The following is a 24168-nucleotide window of genomic DNA, read 5'->3' on the forward strand; positions in this document are numbered from 1 at the left end:
AAGCACATATATTTCAAGATACTCCATAAAAAGAAATGTATGTGAGATTCCTGTGTTTGATAAACTTCTTTTGTATCATTCTCAACTAAAACTACGTATTCTGTAGGAAGCTGACTGGTTATATGAGAGTAAAGTTGCTGCAGGATGTTTGCTTCCCTCTTCAGCATATGACTGGGTTCTCTGTGAGAAGGTAGAGGATGAAGAAAACATAAAAGAAGGACTCTCCCTTAGAAAAGGGGTTGAGCTAGAAATAACAAATATTTCTAGTTTGTTTTACATTTGACTTTCAAATGTAATTGTTAGTTAAAATGTGCTGTGTTTTTAATACCTAAGTAAAGACCTGAAGGCCAGTTAGGTTTCCTGAACTAGATGTTCTTCTACTTAAACCTAATTCACACGTAATTCAGCAAGTGCTAAGAATTGCTCAGAGTACATCTACAGCAGGCTGACAACATGGTAGCCTAGCACAGTAACAGCAGTCACAAAAATCAAGGAAATAGTTTAGGTTTGCAAAAGTGTGCAATTCATATGCATGAAATATAGGCCAAAAGATGTCTTCTGGTGTCCTGTCTGGCCTCCAGCTGCTGATCTAGAAGACCTCAGGTCCTCTGTAGATCATGTCATGCCTGCCAGCATTGTGTGGATTTCTGGGGCATCTCAGATGCTACAAATTTGGTTTAAGCTTCTCAATTACACTGATTATAATGGGAGCTTAGACATCGGGTGTGTTATATAGATTATTTTGGATTTGATACCCAGTGAATGTCAGGAAAACACCAGTCTGGAAAACACATAGGTTTTCTAGACATTCGTCTCTTTTCAGTGCAGCCTTCCAGTTGGTCTAAGATCTGGTCATTCCTGGTCAGCATCCAGGCTATTTTGAACCTCTGCCTTAGTTGCTTAATTCTCCCCATTGACTTATGCACGAAATTAATTTGGTTTGCAAACTCTGGCATCAGATGCCTAAAGATCAAGTAAGGCAATGGTTTGATAAGGTGCGTTCTGTTTTGCCTTAGCAATTGTTTACATCTCTTTGTAAGCATCTAAGTTCCATTTTGGCCTGTTGACCACCAGAACACGCATTCCTATCAAACTAAATCTTCTATTCTCTGCAAGTCTCTGGGAAAAATTATCATTACTTAATAGCTTACCACCAGTCATCACCCTTCTGGGGCAATTATTCTAAACCCTGTCACATACTGGAAGATTTCCGTAAGACCAAAAACTAGGTGTTGAAACTATACTTCATTATGCTTTTTGGAAAAAGCACAGTTTGAGCCCAGAAATAGCCTGAAATGCTTGCACATTTCTCTGTATACCACACATTCCAAAGAGATTACCCTGGTATTTGCCCCTTTTTGAATCTTTCTTAAACTGAGTCCACAGAATGCTATTTTATCTAGGCCACCAGAGGAATAGTCCCTCTCTGTCTAGCTGGGCTATGAATGATAGAAGTTGTGGCTAAAAACTTGTCTGCAGTGTGGAAGAGAGAGTAATAAAAAATTCTGCAAACTAGCATTTGTAGAATGCTAACTCTCCCAGAGGTGCTAACTCTGTACAGGCATGCTTGGGACAGGGCTTACTGGCAAGACTGATCAGCTTGGGCTCAACATCGTACTGAAATGATGGCTCTGCTTCCAGTCTGGGAAGTAATCTATCTGCTGCTACCTAAAGGGTACTGATCATAGGTGATTACATACATATGATAGAAAGATGACCTAGGACGTGTCCTAAGGATAGAGGTTGCTCCAACTTTTTTGCAGCTCATAAAATATGTTAATAGTGATTCCCTCAGAGTATGATACAACACAACATATTACATGTTTTGTAGAGTGGTTGACTCGTACCCCAGGACATTCTCATGGAAAATGGTACACAGAATTAACAGAGTACATGTTAAAGGGGTTAATAATTCAGTCACTGGTGGATTTCAAAAGACAATTATTGAAGAATGGTCATTGAATTTCTAGCGTAATGCCACAATTAACAATAGTAGACGAAATGCAACCCAATCATTTTCATCAAAACCATAAGAATTAAAGAACTGTGTACATGAACTAAAATGGCAAAGTAGTAGAGAGTGATGCCAACAACCCATTCATAAAGCATGGAAACTTAAGCAATTCAAAACAACTGTACTTCATCATGACCACATGCAAAATTATACATTAAGTTAAAAAGAGACATGTCACACAGATCAGGATGGGACACTGTACGCTGGAAAGCAAGGATTCCAGGAAGGATTTAGAGCTGGTGTTGGACAAACATGATGAACACCATTTTACAGCCAAATGCAGGAAAATAACTGACTAATGAAAATATCTCCTGAATAATGATGGTAGTAGCAAGGGTAGGGAGGTGAGAATATCTCCACAGACAGCAGAGTTAAAACTGCATATAGTGTCTACAGTCCTAAAGAAATTCTCAGAAGTTGGAGAGGGGAAGAGAAGAGCTGATGAAATTATTAATGACCTGAAGGAAATGTTATCATGGAGAAATTCAAGGTGCTCAGTCTGTTTAGCATTTGATCAGTCACTTGGCAGATATATATACATTTCTTAATGGGGAGAACATATCAAAAAAGATTTTTTAATCTAGACAAAAGCTATTAAAGGAAACAATGGCCAGACCCCCAAACTAGATAAATATAGATAAAAACTTAGGCAAAACCATGTCAGGTGATTAATCAGAAGAACGAAGTATATGGCAAATGAAGGATTCTCCACCTCTACATTCCATTTGATCAGGAGTGGAATACCTGCTTCACACAAACAAAAATGGTGATACCCATGAGTTCAGACTAGATTATATAAACTGTACATATTATTGAAAACCAGCAGATTGGAGGTCCACTCCTTTAGGAATGGGAAGCTTCTCTGAAAGTACACAGATAATATAGCATAGGCATTGCTTTTTTAAAGACATAACGGTTGCACTGTGTGACAAGAATATTGTTGTTGTCTAATCCTTACTATTCCCCAAGTCCATTTTTAAATGAAAAGAGACAAATACAATGTGTTTAAATTATAACCTTGCAAAGACACTGTCCGAGTCCTTGATGTTTATTCATATATTCTACTTCACAAACTGTGTGCTAAGGCACTACTTACATTACAAAACTAACAGGAAAGAGATGTGCAGACTATGTCTGAGCTTGTATTAAGAGTCAATATTGAGCACAAGTTAAATCAGCCTGAGGCATGCTCCCTTCCCCTCTTTACCAATCATCCCAACCGCTCTACAGTATGTCGCATTTCTCGTTGCTTATTTATCCCTTCATGTCACAGCTTTCCTCTTCCCTGAAAAGTAGAACTTCCCTAGCAATTGGTCTGTGGATCACACAGGACCACTAACTTTTCTCAGTTACTTTTCTTAGTGGCAGCTGACAAAAGAATGAGGTAAGAGGCAGCAGGTACAAGGAACTGCAGGATTATTGCAAGCTGACATCTTGAGCCTGAGGCCTGCACCATGTAGTTATGCTTGTAGGACACATACTAGAAGTGGGAGCATAACTGGAGGCACGCACCAGTAGAAACAGACTCATATTTGGAAGATTAGCAGTGCTAATCTAGTGAGCTAGACTGATGAGTCTTCAGAAATTTTCTAAGATAAACCCTTATTCTCAATGTAGTCAATGTTGAAGAGCTGCCTCTTGGAAGTTTTGATGGGAATGGAGCACCCATTTCCGGATAATATGCAAGAGGAAAATATTCAGCCCAAAATTTCCAAAGGGTGTGGGAAAGAAGAAAGGAAGTTATCTGCTTGCCTGAAATTTTTATTTGAGCTACTTCTCCATCTCCTCCTTCACTGTGTGCTCGGACCTCAACAACATATTCACCATCACTGGGGACTGGGACCTCTATTGTGTGCTTTCCAGTTGAAAACAACTTGCCTTCATGTTGTCCATCTGGTCTATAAAGTACCTGGTAAAGACATAGTAAGCATAGTTATTGAAAAGCTACATTTCCACGAAAACACAGTTACGTATGTACAATATGTCAAAGAAAAAATATTACGTTTTTATTTATATATGAAGCCTATATGTATAAATACCAAAATGTAGTGGCTGATACTACCTTTTCCATTTTTACATAGGGTGAATCTGGACAGGATATTTCCTCATTATTTTATCTGTTACAAAATTATGCCACCTTTCAAAAATAATTTCATCCCTTACATTTGAAACAAGTAATTAAATGATGGAAGATTCTATGATGATTCTATGATTCTAAGTTACTAAAGCATGTGGCAAAGAGCATCAAACAAAAATCTTAAGAACTCAGCTGGGTTTTCCTACATAAAATTTATTATTATTTTAATAAATGAAACAATTATTAATTTTATTGTTAACTCTATCAATGTCAAACTATTGCAAATGTGATGGTATATGTCTTGTGGGACCTTTAGGAAATATCCCCATCCATTTTGGAATCATCTCTGTGAAACATTGTCAGCAATTCCCAGGAAGCAGTTCAACTCCTCAAGCAAAATTTGTACATGTAGGACACAATATTCATTTTCTTACTGCCAAGCAAGCAGCAAAGTTAAACAGGAATTAATTTTTGAAGCTTCCTATACACCCTATACTTAGTATATACACTTGCTCTAGTTCTACAGTAATTGCATCTAATGATGTTAATTGTCCCTTCCTTCCTCTACCTTCCCAGGCTTTAAAGAACTCTTGTTCCAGGAACTGTAGTTCCCCTAGAGATGTGAAAAGAAAGCTGGAACAATGCATACTATTATAAGGAAAACCTGTAAAGTGTACAATTTTTGAAGCATTATTTTTAGCCAATAGACAATAGATGTATGCATAAGGGAAATATGGTTGCTGCAGTCACTGAACTAAACTTTCCCAGAATATGGCTTACCACCCAAATGAGTTTCGGTGCCCCAGTGTTTTCTTGTCATATTGACTAAGCCCACTGGCTTTGCCCTAAGCCTACTTGATGTCTGCGACCTCTTTAGCATGCAACTATGCTTAAGTTAGGTATAAAAATTCAACACTGCCTATAAAATACAGCTCATGTAGGATACAAAAAGATAAAAGATATTTTCATACCTTGTATCCTTCAACTGCAGATTCATTTGACATAGCCTTCACATGATCCCAGGTGATGATGTACCTTGAACCAGATCTCACAGAACTGATAATTCTTGGACGCTGGCTTGGAGCTGAAAAACGACATACGTATAATATGCACATAAATGAGATTTTATAAGCATTCAATGACGTTTCTATTAAGACATGTAAAAATATTAAAAGGGAAATTAGGCTGATCTTTAAATGATTAAGGGATAGTCTCCTTCTTGGAAAGAGCTGCTACAGCTCCAGCCAGGCAATTTTGGACGGCTTGCACAGTGGCTGCTTTGTGGGTTTGCATTTCTGTGTTGCCAGAATGGAAGTGGTCAACATTACCCTTCAATATGTTGCTGACCATGTGTGTTTGCTGGCATGCAACTATGTTCAGAACCTCCCAGAAATGTGGCTTAAGCAATATTTATTCATTGAGATTCAATATTTAATTAACCATTTAAAGTATTTCTAAGCATTTAACTCAGTAGACATTGGAGTACCCCACTGTAGAAACCATTAATTGCATTTCTCACAATAAGCTTATAAAATGAAGTCTTATTCAACGAAAATGAACCCTGCAGGTGCAAGTTGCACAATACACTATTTACTGACAGAAATCCTCAAATGAGTTGTACATAGTTTTAGCCCATATAAGTGTGTTTTAAATACACAAGACATATTCCTTAATTGAATTGCCCAGCATATGTCAGTGCTAGGTATCCTCATTAAGTCAGGAGCTATATTCAGAAACCTATTATGGCATGAAAGTTCAAGGGTGTGATTCAGACACCCACTTTTCAAGGCTGCTTGATCCTCTGTTAATGAAAATGGCATCAGTCACACTTTAATTGCCAGAATCATTCTCACTGTTGCATATAAGACAGACAGCTTATAGCTGCCTAAGTAATAGCTGGTCTGAATTGTTCATCATTTGTAATATAGAATCATAGAATGGTTAGAGTTGGAAAGGACCTTAAGATCACCAAGTTCCAACCCCCCTACCATGGACAGGGACGCCTCACACTAGACCATGCCACCCAAGGCTCTGTCCAACCTGGCCTTGAACACTTTCAGGGATGGACCATTTACCACTTCTTTGGGCAACCTATTCCAGTGCCTCACCACCCTCACAGTAAAGAAATTCTTCTTTATATCTAAACTGAACTTCCCCTGTTTAAGTTTAAAGCCCTTATCCCTTCTCCTATTGATACAGTCCCTGATGACGAGTCCCTAACCTGGACATATCATGTCCAGGTTAGGGCCCCTCGGTACTGGAAAGACACTGGAAACCTTGAGTGAGTTCAGCAGAGTGCCATCAAATTGGTGCGGGGCTGGAGCACTCATCCTGTGAAGGGAAGGTGAGGAAGACAGGATTTTTAACTCTGGAGAAGAAACTGCTTTGGAGGTGACCTAAGAGGCTGTGCCTGTTTTTACAGGGAGGTTATCAAGAAGGAGGATCCAGTCTCTTCAAAGTGGTATGGCAAGAGGACAAGTGACAAAGGCACAAATTTGATTAAAACAGGCTTATACTAAATGCTCAGAGTGGAACAGGTTTCCCAGAGAGGTTGTGCACTCTCTGTCCTTGGAGATTTTCAAGATCCAACTGGATAAAGCCCTGAGCAACCTGACCTGCGTTTGCAGCTGACTCTCCTATGAGCCTATAATCTTCAGTCTCTTTACACCCCTCTGTAAAATATCCACATTGTACATGGTAGGAAAACAGAGGAAGGAGAGTCTAGTGACATTTTCAGATAAAGAACCAATACCACATAAAGGGAGAACGTTTGGTATATGAATGAGAAGCCACATTTGAAAACATGATGTGACATCCAATAATGAAGTACATGACTTTGTACTTAACCTAATGCTCCATTTACTTACGTGCTTTCCTGGTAACGACATCAATGGTTCTGCTGGGAGGTCCATAGCCTGCACTATTGAAAGCCGAAACATCTACATGGTAGCGAGTATTAGGCTTCAGGTTTTCGAGTTTGGTTGAGTATTCTTGATTGCTCACTTGTACCCGCTGTGCAGCTGCTTCTTTATCATGAGCAGCCCAGTAACGAATCTGTGAGAAAAAAATATAAGGATTAAACTTCACAAATTTATTAATAAATTTTATAAAAAGAAGATTTTGCTGGATATTTCTATACTTTGGGTAGAAAGCGAATTAAAAGAAATCTAACAGCAATGGCATGAAATTCCTTCTACAGTCTGATTTTAACCAAGTTGTTAAACAAATAGAAATAAACTTTGATTTTACACTCACAGTGGTTTAACTTGTTCTCAGCTATGTCATTAAAAGTCTGGGAGATGGATAATGCCTTCAGAGAACAAGACTATTTTCTTCTTGCTCTTTTATTTGAGCATTTTATTCTGAACTTTATTATTGTTTTCCTACACTACAGTGTAGCCTAAACTCTACTAATATTTCCACAATATTTTGTTTAAAATGTCTTACAAATTCAATCCTTTTGTACTTCTATCTAGGGAATGAGAAGTACTCACTGTGTTATCTATATGTGCAGGTCTGGTACCTGTTACCTAACTATTTTCTGAAGCTCTTTGGCTAAATTCAATCAGGTTTCGTAGTACAATAAGACATTTGACAAAGTATATGAGAAAGAACCTGAAAATTCTTAAACAATAGGAAAGGCATCAGTTTAAGCTTGTAGCATCTTGCAATCCAAAGTCAACTGCATACAGAAATTGTGTGTTTGCTCCCCCCCCCCCCCCCCCCTCCAAGAAATGGCTCCATTCTACTTTAACTCATTACACAGTACAAAGCTCCAGTTTAAAGAAGAGTAATTCCTATGGAGAGATGCCATTCTGTAGGGTTCTAGTCTGCATGGCTTTGTGAGATGCAAATGAGAGTAAAACACTGTCAGTCTCTGGGTTTTGTCTGGTTTATAGCTGTTTGCATAAGACTAAATTACTGCACTAACCTGAAAATGTGGAAAGCCATGCCCATTACGGTTTGGTTTTGAGTGTTTTTACTCCCAACATTTCTCCTCAGCTTCTGCCTGTCTTCATAATGATTCTGGGGTATGATAAATGAGGAGCTTTTAATTTTTTTTTTTTAGGAAGAGGTTAATGTTCTTGGTAATTTCAGGCTCTAGGAAAAAATCTTGCTCTGTAAGATTTGACTGGTGACATTAGGTATCCTGTAATGTTATCTTTTAAATAGCAACTGCTTTAGTATCTGTTCTGCTTACATTAGTTTTCCTTGAAACTTCATTTAAATTATAGGCTAGCAAAGCAGATAGTTGTCAAGGTGCTCAGATTGCACTTCTCCTCTTTACAAATCTTGGGTACAACCCTTGCTTGGCAAGGTTTTGTTATGTCTTGTTCACATTAAAATTAAAATGTTTTATAAAAATATTTATAAAGCACATACTGTGGCCAAATGAGAAGTGCAGTAGAGGACTTCTTGTCACCTATTTCAAATGTCTGGATACGGTAACATCAAACATGAATACGCACATGTTACTCTCATTTAAATACTGAAGTCTTCTGTTAATATTTGTTGCCTCAGTCTTATCCATCAGTGTTAGAGGTTACTCATACTCTGATTACTATAAATGTGAAAATATCCTAATGGCTTTTTTTCAGTCTTTCCTGGTGTAGAGATAATCACATTTTATCTGCAGCCAAACTGGCTCTGATTTTTAAATACAGTATGTATACCTGCCTTTCAACAGGCACAAACAGGTAATGTTTAGTTATATAAATATATGTTCTGAACAGTGTTTACGCATCCTCAACATCAGTTTACTGTAATTTAGGCACTCACACTCATGAAATTCACACTTATCAGTGTGGCTATTTTACGGAGTCAACAGCCTTTATCCCAAAGAGGGTGAGGAATGTGCACCCTATCCATCGTGCAGGCTTCTCTAGCAAGGTGGTAACTTCTGTTTGATGAATCTGAAACCGGCATGGTCATTTCAGCTGAAGGTCTGACTGTCATCTTCAAATAAGAATTTTCTTTTATGTGATTAACAAACTGTTGCAGATAAGCTGCTGTTGTTGAATGCAACCAGCTGTATACCATAAGCTGTGAACATAAGTGTCTGACACAAGTGTGAGGGGGCATGTACATCAGGAGCTAGAGGTTGTCATACCTATCTCTGCCCCTAAGTCCAAACAAGTTTCTAGTCTACAGCAAAGGGATGTCTGTGAAGTTCTAGATGGCTGAAAGTTTATTAGCGATGACAATACCAATGGTATCTTTGCTGTTGATTTTAACTGGCTATTGAAGACTAATTCAGTTTTAGTATGTTGCACTATGTTAATTAAGTAGCTGTTTTACTTAAAGCAAACATACTTTATGTGAAGCTTTTGTTAATCATGGGGCATATGCTGGAAGCCTTTGAATACTTCTGACTTGCAAAAACTTTCTACAATCCTACTGTTCATTTGCACTACAGTGATGCTAAGGGTGTAATATAACAAGTAATATACAGCATAAAACAAGACAAGTGAGAACAACAAATGAAAATGTAAATTACTTCACTGAGAGCATATTACACTTCAGACAGAAGTAATATAACTTAAAAATTAAAATAAATTTAAATCCCAAATACTATTGTTCTTGGCTTCAATGTTGTAGACTTGACTACTCCTACAGTGTGTGAGCTGTGTGTCATACACTCAGAATGTTCTTTACCTTTTCATTTAAAATACAGTCATAACTACATATTTGGGTCATTGTAACTATTCTTGGAAAAGAAAAAAATTGAAGTTAGATGACTCTCTTGAGGGCTAAGAAAAAGTACTGTCTTCTTTATTTCTACATTTCTCTTTTCACTTATTAAGTAATTCAAAAGACTCTTGAACGAAATCAGAAATTTCTTTCACTCTCTAACCTCTGCGGATACCTAGAATTAAATGCCCCTTTTCTTCAGGAAACCACATTTGCCATTTTGCTCAGTAGCCACTCTATCTTTTACTTAAGGAGCCTGGATAATAACCTTGGACAGTCTGTTTTTCCTGGTGCTCTGCATTTACCTAGTTAATCTATTGGTCATGAATCCCAGGGGACAAAGGATGGTATTTTACTGGATGGTTTGTTGTAGGAGATAAGGATGGTTTGTTGTAGGAGATAAGCTAACAGTGATCTGTAGGAAGGAATAGTTTATCCATCATGAATGAGTGCAGCCCTCTGTGCTGAAATCAGAGAAAAATACTCTTTCATGGTCCTCTCCTCTGCTCAAATTTAAATATACAGAAATATGCTAGAAGTTGTTTCTGCATATTAAACATGAAACAACAGCTCTCACAGTCATGAAAGTTTTACAAGGCAGAAACATAAAAGGGATACTTTACTCAAATTAAGAAAGAATGTTAATAACATATTTCAGTAAACGAGGGACAATGGTGGTGAGCAGTGATACATTGGTTTAATAAAATAAACATACCTTGCATAGAAGCATTGGGAAATAAAGATAGCATCTTTGGGACTGCACACACTAAACACTTGTGGCTCTTAGGAGGCTATTGTAAGGATTCATAAATCTTAAATTCTCTATATGTATGGAGACAGGTTTCATACTTTATCTCTCCTTTAAGTGTGAGTTGAGGATACCCCTCTGTAATGGCAAAATGCATCAGCTCACACTCATCACCATGAGGGCAATCATCCTGACACTGTGCATTAGTGTCAAGAAAATCTGACTCCTCCTGGTGAGAAACTCATTGTGTCACAGGTGAAATACCTTCAGGTACTTTGCTCAGGGTACTCCCACCTTTTAAACTCCAGCATTTACAAGGTCAATCATATAATTTTCAGGTAATAATGAAGACCAAAAAGAAACTGAGAAGGTGTTCTGGTGAATGAGGGATTTTGCTAACCTGTGTTACAGCAGAGTAATTAAAAAATAAATATTGAAGTATTTCTCGATGCCAATAGAGACAGAGCCTTCCAGACATGTTCACTGGAGTTTTATAATGTAGTTTGAGTGCTCCTTCCCTCACAACTTCAGTTGTAACTATCTGCTTCCTTGATCTTCCAGAAGAGCCCTCTTTATTTTTGCCCTGTCCTATGGCTCCTTCAGGACTGATGGGAGAGCCGATCTTCAAGAGCACGAGACTTTCTTCTTGCCCAGAGCACAGCACAAGCTTGCCCTTTGCTCCTTTCCCTTCTACTAGAATGAGACTGGTGATTGCTCTAGAGAAAATGACCTCATAATTAACACCCTATCAAGCTCCATGGGGCAGTAATTCATGCCTATCAGCCTGGTTATTGTGCAGCCAGATAGGAATGTTTTTCCACAGTCCTGAAAACTAGAAAATTACTTTAGAAAAAGAGAAAAAAGAGAAGAAATTCATATTTTAATGCCCTCCTCACTGTACATATGCAAGCCACCCAGTGCACACTGGATTTGTGGAAATGTAGTACTTCTCTAGGAAGGACTGGATGAAGTTACACTCCAGTTATCAAAATAAGACCACACCCCACATATCTACAGTCTGTGTAACAGAGCTCTCCACCCATTCCCAGGGTACCTCACCTTGCATCAGAACAGGATTAATTCTCTTTCCAGCCCAAAGATCCTCTATGCTTCTTTCCAACTTTTTTCCTTTTTTCTATTGACTGTTCCATGTATCCTGCTCTTGCCTGCTGTATTCTCTCCCTCCCCTTCTTCCCCTGCTGTCCCCTGACAGCAACTCAGACAACTTTATGTAAAATGAAGTAAAATTATAAAAATGACCAAAAGGTATGGGAACATTCTCCCACCATGTTCTTTGTTCAGTTATCCTCACCCTTCCAACCTTCCTACCCTATTCCCTGTTGCCATTCTCAGCATCCATTGTCATGCTCTATCACTACTGCAATCCCAGTGTCTCCCAGCACTCCTTGTTGCTGCTCTCCCCACATCCACACCAGTCCCTTGGTGTGGGCCTGCCAAGCATCTGTTCTGGTTATGCAGGGTGCGCAGGCTTCGCGCCCAGTTTCTGCACAGACTTCCCAGCTTGGGGGTGCAACACAGCTACACGGCTGGCTGGCTCCAGCTCACAGATCTGGGCACTCCACCCAGCTCTCAGTCATGACCATGAATTTGCCTATCCTGTTCTAGCTGCAAAATCCCTATGAAAACACCAAACCAGTGGAGTGCTTTAGTAAATTAGCAGTTACCATGGATGTCACTGTTTTAATTTCAAGCCCCAGTGTCCTTTGTTTACAATTTTAAAACTTTATGTGTGTACTGTGCAGAATCAAACTTTATACGGGGCATTATGCTAGTTCTTATTGAGATCTCTGCTGTTATTCCAGTATCCCAAAAGTATTACATAAATCTCATGGAGACAGAAGCAGAGATTGGTAAATATAGAAACAAGTACCTTTAATTAAAAGAACATTTATTCATAGATTTCAGCTATAAAAATACATTCTGCGAGGTTTCTTCACATTTGTATGTGCTTATTTTGGAACACAGAGGCTACCACCAAGCAACTGACAACTTAAATTACAAAGCAAGTCACTAACAAACTAAAGCCCAAATCTCTATTCTGGAGTGCAGCCAAAGTAAGCCGGCTGCACATTGCAGTTTGTCAGCATCCACTGTGAATAGATGATATTAAGACTTCCCTTCTGGAGTACTACATGGCCATTTCTGGTTGCACCCACCCTGTGGCTGTTGTCATCTTTGTACAAGGATAAGAATAATTTTTACTGGTAGTACCACTTAGTCTTGGACCAGATGAATATAGCTTGAAGCTCTTTTTCATGTGGAGAATAGAAACTATAAAAAAAAATCGTTGTCTTGCACAATAGCAAGTCTCTATTATACTGGATTCTGGGCATTTGTCATGTAGTCTCACTTACTATAGAATTTGGGGGTAAGTGATATTAATAACTGCTGATAATTTAATTGGTCCATAAGTTAGTTACAGTTTCACGTCTGTGTTGACAATTACACTCAATACTTAATTTCAGTATGTTTTCAGAAGACAGAGATAGGCATTCAGTTACTTAACACAGACAAGATTCATGAAATAATGAGCATGTACATTTGTCAATATGTTTTAGTAACAAAGTAAGTAGCACAAAAATAATCTGTTTCTCAGGATGTGAAAGCTGTACAGCAAATGACAACTAAACATAAGTGAAACTTAAGAGAGAGAATGCTAGAGTAGGAATTATTCTTGAATTTAAATACTGAAATTAAATGTATGAGAATCTAGACAGTGTCACCTCTAAACTCACCTGATAACCTTCCACAGATTTATCAGAAACATGGTGCCAAGAAACAGACATTTCTGAAGATGACAAAACTTTTACACTCACATCTGTAGGTATTTCAGTTGGAGCTGGAAGATAAAACACATGCTAATCATTCAATCTCATCCAGTGATCCAGCTATGCTCACTCATAGGGGTTCTTCTCACTCTAATATTTTCTATTATTTTATTGCTATCAAGCAGCCAAGCATGTTAATCTTCAATCTGGTTTCACTTGAATAAACTTTAAATTCAGTGATGATCTGTATGGAAAATGACTCTATAAAAACAAAACAATGATACTATTACTTGGCTCAGACCATGTATTTTTATGCTTCAATAGATTCTGTGCTGAAATGTGTATAAATTGAAACTGGGCTTTGATAAATAGAATGAAGCATACAGTGATCCTTTATGAAAATTGGGCAGCAGCTCACAGATGATACACATCAGATATTTTTAAGCTAGTTACACACAAATAATCATGTGTATATCACTTAGTTATGACGATGCAAAGTTTTCATAGACCAGACATTCAATACAGTGCTGGCCAGTGGCATATATAAACTTGAACATAGGTGTTAAATTATCCAAGAGCACCTTTCTATCAAGCATACATCAGACTGTTGGTTTTGTTTGTGTTCTTAGTTCTGAACAGCAGCCAAAGCAGAATACAGACTCTGATCATGTGATACGCTTTTATTCAGGGCTTAGAATATTAAGTTCTAGTTTCATTATGAGAATCTGTTAATTTCACTGCTGCTTGCATTTCAAATGAGGTAAGGAATTTAAAAAGGTATAAACTTAGCAATGTCTATAAAAGATAAAGCTTTCCAAGGTAAGAACAGTTCTCTGTCGCGAACCTTTTGGAACAAGTTGCAACAGACAGGCATGGCAGCCTGAGCTGAGGAAAGCTTTTATACACTTAATCTTCCAACTGGGCATCCAGTCAACTATACATCAAAACAGCCACTGTTAAGAAAAAAAGTCAGTTACATCTCTCATGAAAAGTATCCCAGGTAACAAAATAATCTTATATGCAAAGTTACCTTTTGTAATTGTCTTTCAATGGCTGTTAATAATGCAAATGTATAATTAAAAAAAATGATACATTATTACAAAATTGTTTTTATAATGACAGCAATTTAGATAAGCAAGAGGCCTGTGCACTCATTACTAGCAATCATTACTCACTACTAGCAATGGCAGGTATGACTAGTAGCTGTCAGATATGGAACTTGGCTTAAAACAGATGGGAACACAGAAATTCCCCAGTTACTAAAATGAATGAAGATGCCCACATTTACAACTTAGTGGAAATGCTATATTTATTTATGTATGTATATTTATACATTTCCATATGGAATATGGATATGTATAATATTTAAAGCAATGACCATATTGCTTTAAAACCTTAGTACTACCTTTGAGAAGTTGCATTGTCTGATGGTAGTAATACCACTTGCTGATTCGGAGGTATAAAAGTACAGCTAGAATAGATGTAATCATTTTATCTCTACCCAAATAACTATCAGACTCTTCTCTGTGGTATCAATTACAGAATTTCCAAAGTATTTCATATTGAATAGCTCCAACTGCCAGGAAATTTGTTGATACAATAAACAATATTTTATCTGCTTATGTTTTTTTATGAGCTCCAAATAATTTATATCCCTATTTGGCATTAAATTTCTATAAATATTTTACAGTGTCTCCTGAGCCAGAAAGATTACATCAGCTGCTTTTCTCCACCCTTCTAATTCAATAATTCTACCAAAAAAGCAGCAATCATGTGTGCCTCACAATCTGTTCTCTTTGCTGAAAACATAGTGGTCATCACATAATTATCTTCTAAATGTAGACATATGAAGTTAAGGCTGGGAGCCAGTAAGCATGCTACAAGGTATGGAGGTGACTGTACAAGTCCAAATGCCAGGAGAAAACTCTGCAGAATGCTCTTTGGAATAAATTCTGCTACATCTATTGGAAAAGTTCTTTCTAACCCATCTTGAAGTTCCTGTATCCATCTGGTCAATAGTCAACATCATAGCTCTGCACAGAAGCTGTGAGCACTACTGGGAAGGTTTGGATCACCATGAATCTGACTGTTCTGGTGACCCATGTGCTTGAAATCAGAGAAAAGAAGCAGGTTCACTGAGCTTCTATTCTTTTTGCTGCCGGCATCTGGTGTAATTTAACCGCAAGTGTTTCTATCAAGTGTCTGGAATTTGCTGAAGTCTATGTCAGAACATCAGCAGCCACTGAAGTGACTTCTGTATCTGGAAGGTGGCACCCCTGCACATTTGCTTTTCCTCTGTCTTTTGGAGCTACTAGACTTTGCTATGCCTCTGACCTTAAGAGATCTATCCAAACACACTGCCATCCCTGACATGGTTAGTATTAACCTAATACAAACACTTGGGAGCTTATCAGTCAGCTGTACATAATGTGTCTGAGAAAGGATGGATACTGAAATGTTATTTGGCAGATATGACTTTTATTACACCATAACTATTTACTAATTCATTTATACAGTTGCAAAAACAATTGTTCTGTTGCTGCAGCAGCTGTTGAAGATAATATCCTAAGGTACGTTTTTCTGAGAAAAAGGATTAGCATTAACCTCTATAGATAGCCAAGTATTGCTATCTTGAATCCTGAATTATTGTAAGAAACGAAAGGACTATTTTATCTTTTCTCTCTGTGTGGGTGATTTGTGTGCAAAGTTCCCATTAGTACTAATGGGAATCATGGACATAAATCTCCCATAAAGTACACAGAGTAAAGAACAGTCGGAAGTGTGAGAATGTGGCCTTGTTATCATATCCCTCCTCTTGGCTCTTTGGTCTGGATCTGTTGACTTTGTGAAAGAGATTCTGCTTTATGGAAAGAAAAATATGAGCAATCTTCAGGATTTCTGGCAGGAATTAATAAACCACATTCTTTTAAACAGGCTTGTGTGATTATATTGCAATTAGGATGTTGTATATATTTCTTCTGATTTAAAGTAAACCTTCTTCTAGTACTTTTCTTTCCCTCTAAGTTTGGAAATGTCATTTAAACTTCAATCCTAAAGATCACAGCATGTGAAATAATTCCACCAAAAATTAAAAAAAAAAGAAAAAGAAAGATTTTAGTGGAATGTCAAACAGGTTTTCATTAGATTATTCACTTGATAGCTCTAACATCCAAACCAGAATAAAGAATGTGGTTGGGATAATTTATATTAGACTCTAAACATGCTGGAAATAGAACTGGATACAACTGAAGTATCATTCTTTCACAATTTGGGGATAAATTCTGATACTGATCTACTAGAATAATAGGCTTTAGTGTGGTTTGTTAAGAAGAAAAAATTACACATATGTCAAATACACGTATTAACACATCACAGAGACATAGCTGGCTAATGATGTTAATGTTCTAGGCAATCAATATGAAGATCAGAATTTCTTTTTTTAAATTCTTGAATCTTTCAACAAGTGGTGTGAAGAATCTTGAATACTTCTGTGTAGTGTTCATTGACAGCAAGTACAACCAAGTGCTCTGCATCACATAGAAAGCAGAGTCTAAAGCTTTTTATTCAGAACAAATGCAAGTGTTTTGTGTGAGCAATATACACCCTCCTTGATGAAGGTGTATGCTGCTATACAGATCAGTATCAAGGACCGGTTTCTCTCTATAGATGTTGGCAGTACCAATTTGGACCCTCAGTGTAAAGCTTATCAGAAACTTTCACTCACCATCTTGTGCTGAATAAATGACAGCCGTGAGACTGAATGGTCCATCCCCTTTGTTGTTAAAAGCTTTCACTTTTACTTGATACTGGGTTGAAGGTGGCATTGATTCATCCTTGTGGACATACCGGCCAATCTCAGGATTAGTAACTGTGACTCTCCTCCATTCTTTCTCACCAAATGGCTTGAAAGCCACTATATAACCAAAATTATTGCCATAGTGGTATTCTCTTGACAAAGGCTAAAGAGGCAAAAGGTAAAACATTAGTTTTATAGACAACTAAACAAATAGATTTCTAATAAAAAAAAATAATACAGAAAGCATTGATATTCACAATGTAAAAATGCTGAAGTTCCATTTTCTCCTGGTTTGCTTTTACAGTTTGCTCCCACCCTCTTTAAAAATATGCCATCTTCATTATGCAGATCTGCAGTACCAGCATATCTGCTACTAAAAGATTTTAAGATCTTGTTCCTCCCCCAAACTCAATGCAACACACATCATGTTATCACCTACAGAAAGAAACAATGACTGTGTACTAAAACTACTCTCAGCTGTAGCTAGCAAAAAAGGCTGTCTTAAGGTGTGATAGTAGGTATGTAACACAGACACACCATGGATCTATGTGCATGTGTGGAGATAGATATTCTTGTGAAACAGAGAAAAGAAAACCTATGTGTCTGGCTCAAATTATATTCATTTACCTAAAGTTGTTCACCTAGGCAACTTGCACAGCTGATGAAAAGAGATGGACACATTCAAAGAATCATTTACCCTACCACTTTCCATTGATGATAGAGGGCGTCCAGTTGCTGGTTTAGACTATCGACCTAGCTTCTAATTGGTACAAGTTTAAGAGAAATTACTCCTACCTTCATCATAAGAATTAAAGGTACCAAAATATTTCTTCAAACTATAGCCAATTTCCAATACCCAGTAATACTGGGAAATACAAAATTATGGGCAATAATCTGCTATAATGAATTTGGCTTAATTTACCAAAGCTGTACATTCAGTGACCCCTCCTCAGTCCACGGAGCCTTTACCACAACTATTAGACAGTGTACTCAACAGGCCAAAATCATGTCATTCATCAGTGCACCAGAAGGCTAACCAAAAGCATACTTTGAAAATAAATTTCCTGCATCACCTTTTCCCGTACTGTAAAGCCCACAGTGATGAAATAGCAAAGGCAAAGGGCCTGAAGCAGTACAGCAGAGGATCTTCGCCTTTTATGCCCTCTTCTGTAGCCCTTCAGCCAACATGTGTGGAGATATTCTGAGTAAGGATTCATGAAGCTTAGATGTTATTATTGGAACACGCTAAAAAAAAAACAACCTAGCTCATAAATTTTGATATTCATATTTGATGGAAGCTCAAATGAAACCCCAAAGATTCTCTGAGAAAGAAAATTCTGATGAAAACTCACTAAATTTCTGGAACCACAGAAATATGTAAGTTCTGTCTTCAGAAACATAACACATGGATTAGAACACCAGTATACATAACACAACAAGAAGAAAATTAAGGCAACCTTGCAGTTCAAAGAGTAAAAGATTTCCTGGACTGGGTCACCTTCAATAGCTCTTCTTCTGAATCTATCATTGTATGTTGTGGCTTAAATTAAACCAGAATCCTATCTCATATGCCAAAGTAAGCAGCCTGGATGTGGCCTTAGTTTCAGAATGTTTTTCATCCAGAGAAAAATTTGGAAAACCAGAACTAAAAAAATATGTTCTGGGAGGTCTTATATAAAATGTTGAAAGCAGCTTGCCCTCCAATGGCTACACATAATAAGTAGGTCTAAGTAGCTGAATAGTTTGTAGTATCTATTAAAAACCTTGGAAAACAAAACAGAAGAGGGAAAGACAAATGGGGGAAAATAAGGAAGTATGGGCATGTCGCTCCTAGCTTTCTTTCTCAGTTCTTCTTTCAAAACAAGACTTAGAAGAGCTTTGATTGTATCTCTGGCTGTCTCATTCCACTCAGGCTTATGAATCATAACAAATTCTGAAAGGGGGTTGTCAGCAACATGTGAACCTGCCATACATTTTGCTCCTCTCTTCTTAATTAAGGATATTTTGAGTTGCATATGCAAATGTCAGCACATTTGGTGGAATCAAAATACACCTTTATCTTAAACTTACAGATAGATATATTGTTGTCAGACAGATTCTGTAAATATAATGCCTCTGTTCGAAAACACTTGATAGACATAGTTTGGAAGATTCTTGGGAATTACGTATTTGAAGCCATGCTTAATTTGTCTGAGTTACTCATTACAGGACTGATGTAAAAAGCATGATATTAGATAAGCAAAATAATTGCAATATGAATATAGAAAAGACTGAAGTGATCTTCTACTTCAGATCTTGCATTAGTCACTATTGTCCTGGTTTTATTTTTATTTTTTTTAGTTCAGTCACAACCATATTTTCACTGTACTGAAAATGCCTCAAGTATGGGTTTTCAACATGCAGTGCAAGAAGTAGCTTTGTAGTTTGCTAAAGTTTTTATAACAGCACTTGTGAAGAAACAATAAAATAATCTAGGTCTTGTGCAACTGACCATTGCATGTGTTCTTCTCTGACTTCTGCTCTTCAAAAATAAATACAGATCAGAATCAAATCAGTTAGGACCCATCTACTTCCAAACCTATTTGTAGTGGAACTAAGAAATAACCTTTTCAATGTATTTTAACAGAAATGTGGATCTTCCTTTCTCAGAAATATAGATCTTTTTCTTTAGGTAAATTGATTCCTAAAATACCTAAGAAGACTGACTATTTTGAACTGAAGTAAAAAAAAACAAACAAACAAAACAAACCAGGAAACCCCAAATCTGTTAGCCCAAAGATACGGCTGACTTTCTGTGTCATACTTGAGAATTTCTCCAAATAGGTATAATCAACCTTCAGTACAAAAAGAAAGAACTATGCATAGGAATTAAAATTTGCACATTTGCAAGGAGGATCCCTATACAGCAATGACAAAGTTGCTGTTGGAACTATGATATTTCCACAAAAAAAAAAAGAAAAAAGCCATCTTCATAGGGGTAAATAAGCTGCTACATCTCAAACTAATCCCCAAACGACACAAACATAATGTGCTTTATGTGCCGCATAGCCTTATGAAGGCACACAGTAGCAAGACAAACTCAGTAGTTTTTTTCAAACATAACATTTAATCATTTTCTTTGCCAGAGGTAATGCTTCTGTAACTGTTTTTGCTGGATACTGATAGGCTCTGGCATGAATTAGACAGGCATTTTTTTTTTACTCTATTTTACCTCCTTAGTTTTCCCCAGCACCATTCAAAAGACTTTACTCTCTGTTTCCATGCAACTTTCACCTACAGAAAAAGTTTGCTTATAAAACCTTATTCTCTCTTATTCTGGGTTTTGCTTTCTTCCCAACTTCTTGTCTCTTTCCCTTCTTCCCTGGATTATTTTTTTTTTTTCTCCACAGTATAGGTAAATTTTAAAAACCATTGCTTCAATACCAGAACACCATTTAGATAAAGACAGCATTTACATACATATGTATATAGAAGTATTTACAAGACTTTTTAAGAACAAAATATCATGAACTGAATGCCTACAGTACATGAGAGACATGAGATTTTCAAAGCTTTGTTTACTGAAAAGGTTTTTTGGTAACACTCTAATTTTTTGAACATTGCATTCCATTATTTTTGTAGTTAACATTTTATCTCCCTTTTCCTTATTTTGCTTAAAACATAATCATTAAAGAAAAACTAATGGCTTGGAGAAAAAAAACCATCATCATCGGTACATGGGTACCAATGAATGGCTAAATTGTGGCATGGGACAACACTGTTTTGTGTAACCAGTCACATTAGCATAAACTAAACCTCATAAAAAGTGACTATACAAGAATTCCCTTAAAACTGAAGTTAATAATTATAACAGGCTAGTTTATAAAATGGTAATGTATTTTTTTTAATAAAGGCTGTAAATATATGCACAGCACAGTAAAGTCATAAGGCATTCTACTTTTAGTTGTAGTAAGGAAATCTGTACGTTATTAAGTTATAACTTACAATAAGCCTCAAACAAAGATACAATATAAAGAATTTTCAAATGTGGTTAAATCAATGCATTATTTCAAACACTTTGAAGCATACTCAGAGAATGTTTTAAATTGTATTTTAGAAATGTCCAATTTATAAACATCTAAAATTTTGTCTTTTTCATTCCTTTTTACATATTTTTATGAGAAAAATCTGAAAACTTATATACTGTGTACAAATCCTGCTCTCACAGATGCCAGTGACAAACCTTCCATGGGTATCAGAAGGAGCAAGATCAGATACAAGTAAGCACAGGCTTTTTGCATCTTAGTGCAGTACCTACCATCCACGTTATTGTCAGCTCTCGATTGCTTCCACCCCCTCCTCCAACATCAGAAGGAGCCACATTAGGTGCTAGAAAAATAGAAGAGATGACAAAACTTACTTACTACAAAGTATGCAGTCAGTAAAATATCACTATTTACATTTCTTTTTACAGTACCCAATGAACACTCATGGCACACACAATTAAAATAACGATAGTCTGTACCAGCTGTCAGAACCTGTGGTCTTTACAAGTCTAATATATAGCTACTGCTGCAGGAAATATTCCAGTTGTAACCATAGCCAGCAATCATTTTTCTTTTTAACTCTATGCTCTACAAATATTTAATCAAATATTTAGAAACTCAATACTCCTCATAGGTCCTCAGAGAAGCACTGCACATTGTTCTTGCGCTTCCTCATATGTCGGTATGCCAAGAGCTCAAGCACTCAGGACTTACTTACACATGTATTTACCTTAACAGACTGTGATCAGCTTCATCTACTTCAATGAATTTACTTGCAATGTGTAAGATTAAACCCATGGCTATATCTTTGAAGCATCTGGCAACCTAATCCTACTGTAGATTAGCGGCATACTTCTTCTTTATTGGCATGTTCAGAATGGGTAGATGCATTAACTATATGCCCTATCTACATGAACATGTTCTTTGTGTTAGAAATTCTTATATGATCAGGCATTTTCTCCACTGAGTGAATGTCACAAGATAGTAAGGGGATAGCTCCTAAATGCTCTCACACTATTTAAGTAAGATATTTGCTGAGGTCTTCTCTGAGGGTCAGCTGAGGAGAAACATAAAGCAGAGATAAATTCATTTTCAGTAAGGATAAAAATATGTAAGAATACATTTGAAATTGAAATCAGCATTCAGTGCATGGTTTGTGCTATTTATTTCTGGCCTTTCAGAAAACAAATTATGTGAGAACGAGACTAAACATACATATCATGACAATTCCAGAGGAAGCTTGAACTTATTACTCTACCTTTAGTTACTAGTGAAATACACACTAGTCACACTATCTATTATAATCATGTAACTTTAGCGCTTAAGTAGTCAAAGAAGATACACAGGCTACCAGAGAAGAGAAAACAGACTGTCTAGTGTCCTAGAAATTACCCTTTTCAAGAGAATCTCTCTCATTCTCTCAACCATCAAACCCAGGTTTCTCTCTCCATTATGAGCAGGTTACTTATTCATACAGCTATACTTAGGCAATTACTCTAATATCCAGAAGCTAATATATACAAAAGCAGACTTTGAATCACTGAAATACAAGAAATCATTGTGAAATGTGTTATTGATGAAGCAAGCAGATTTCATTAAAAAGAAAAATTATAGCACACATTCTTAACATGCTAAGAAAAGTCACTGAAATTACAGTTATCTAAAAGAGTGACTTCAAAACAGAAGAAGACGGATAACATTTGAGTTTAACACACATTATTTGCCACCCATACAGTACAACAAAGATGCAGCACTGATTAACAAATGTTTAAAATAACTACAGTGTGTGGATATGGGTTGTTGGTGCAATAAAATATTTACCTTCTTCAGATTTACATGAAAATGCACATGCAGTGCTGGTTCTGTAGCACCATGAAAGCTGAGAGTCCAACCCAAATCCTGTTATTGCTGCTTATAACAAATTCCACCTCCTGGCAGAAAATGCACTTGGGCACAGAAGTTCATCTGCAAATTTATACTACTTTATACCCTACTTTGGCATGGCCAGAAGTGCTGGCTGATGCCTAGAAAGACTGCATTAACATTTTGCTTTGTTTCATCAAAAACGTCTTGCTGTGAGATGATAATGTTGCTGTGCATGGGGAATCAGATAACAAACTACCTCTTGCAAAAGCACTACATCCTGTGCATCCTGTTACAAAACTGGATTTTTTTTGGGAGGTTACAACGAATACCATGAACACTGTGAACTGAAGGACACTACCACTATTCGACATGTGAGCATTATTTCCCCCTCCTTTTGTGTTTCTTTTCTGACATTTCAAAAATGTTTACTGTGCACCAAGCACTCCAGGAAGCATGTGTAGATGTCTCATTTAGATTCCTGGGCCTTCAAATACAGCTGTTAAGTCACAAAGTGTTTGATGTTAGTAGTCAATTTTATAGGCAATTTCCTTCTACTTCAGTGTTAAAGTTCTGTGGCTTTTCCCTCCCTGTCCATATTAATTTAACAAATTTGTATTTCCTTTCTCCTTAAGCAACAAAATTTTTACTGGACCAGATGTGGGTCTTTTTTATTAAATATCTTGAAATTTGCAATGCAAGTACATTTTATTTTGAAAATACTGTCTAATCAAAGTAATGACCTAGCAGGCTTCATTACAAAAATTAATTTTAACACTTTATTTTGAGATTTTAGTTTCAAATCTCAAGCTATGGAACAACAATTGTAAATATATTTAGGTCGCGCATGGGTGCTAATATGTGTTAAAGAGGATATACTGGTGTTAATATGTGTTAAGGAGGATATACTGGTATATAGTCTTTTTGCAGTGATACACCACCTCCTAGAGCACTGCTATCTCCTTTGTACAGTCAACTCAAAATGTATTATCTTGAATAACAACATCTAATTCCTGATTTTTGAAAATTCATTTTAAAAAGGATGTGCTTGAGACTAAAGGATATCCTTAAATATGCTCTGAGATTTTAATACTGAGTAATTAGACTGGTAAGAGCATATGTTGAGTCAGATAATGTCACATCTTTGATGTGGAGTGAGAAAACA

The 24168-nt window shown here is 36.8% G+C and overlaps 1 protein-coding gene across 1 annotated transcript in view; it reads right to left on the reverse strand.

Annotated features, from left to right (window-relative positions):
• The window catches only part of CNTN1 (contactin 1), a 138703-nt gene that overhangs the window by 11982 nt on the left and 102553 nt on the right, over positions 1 to 24168 (reverse strand). Inside the window, exons 17-22 of the mRNA XM_057403655.1 lie at positions 21413 to 21483; positions 17044 to 17278; positions 13287 to 13390; positions 6959 to 7145; positions 5063 to 5175; positions 3767 to 3923 (exon numbers count right to left, since the gene is read on the reverse strand). Coding sequence (XP_057259638.1) covers positions 3767 to 3923; positions 5063 to 5175; positions 6959 to 7145; positions 13287 to 13390; positions 17044 to 17278; positions 21413 to 21483 — 867 coding nt within the window. The remainder of the gene's footprint in view (positions 1 to 3766; positions 3924 to 5062; positions 5176 to 6958; positions 7146 to 13286; positions 13391 to 17043; positions 17279 to 21412; positions 21484 to 24168) is intronic.

This window comes from Pezoporus wallicus, unplaced genomic scaffold (genome assembly GCF_028554395.1).
Source record: "Pezoporus wallicus isolate ANWC-B61680 ecotype Strahan unplaced genomic scaffold, APGP_CSIRO_Pwel_v1 contig_7274, whole genome shotgun sequence".
In the NCBI taxonomy this organism is placed as follows: Eukaryota; Metazoa; Chordata; class Aves; order Psittaciformes; family Psittacidae; genus Pezoporus; species Pezoporus wallicus.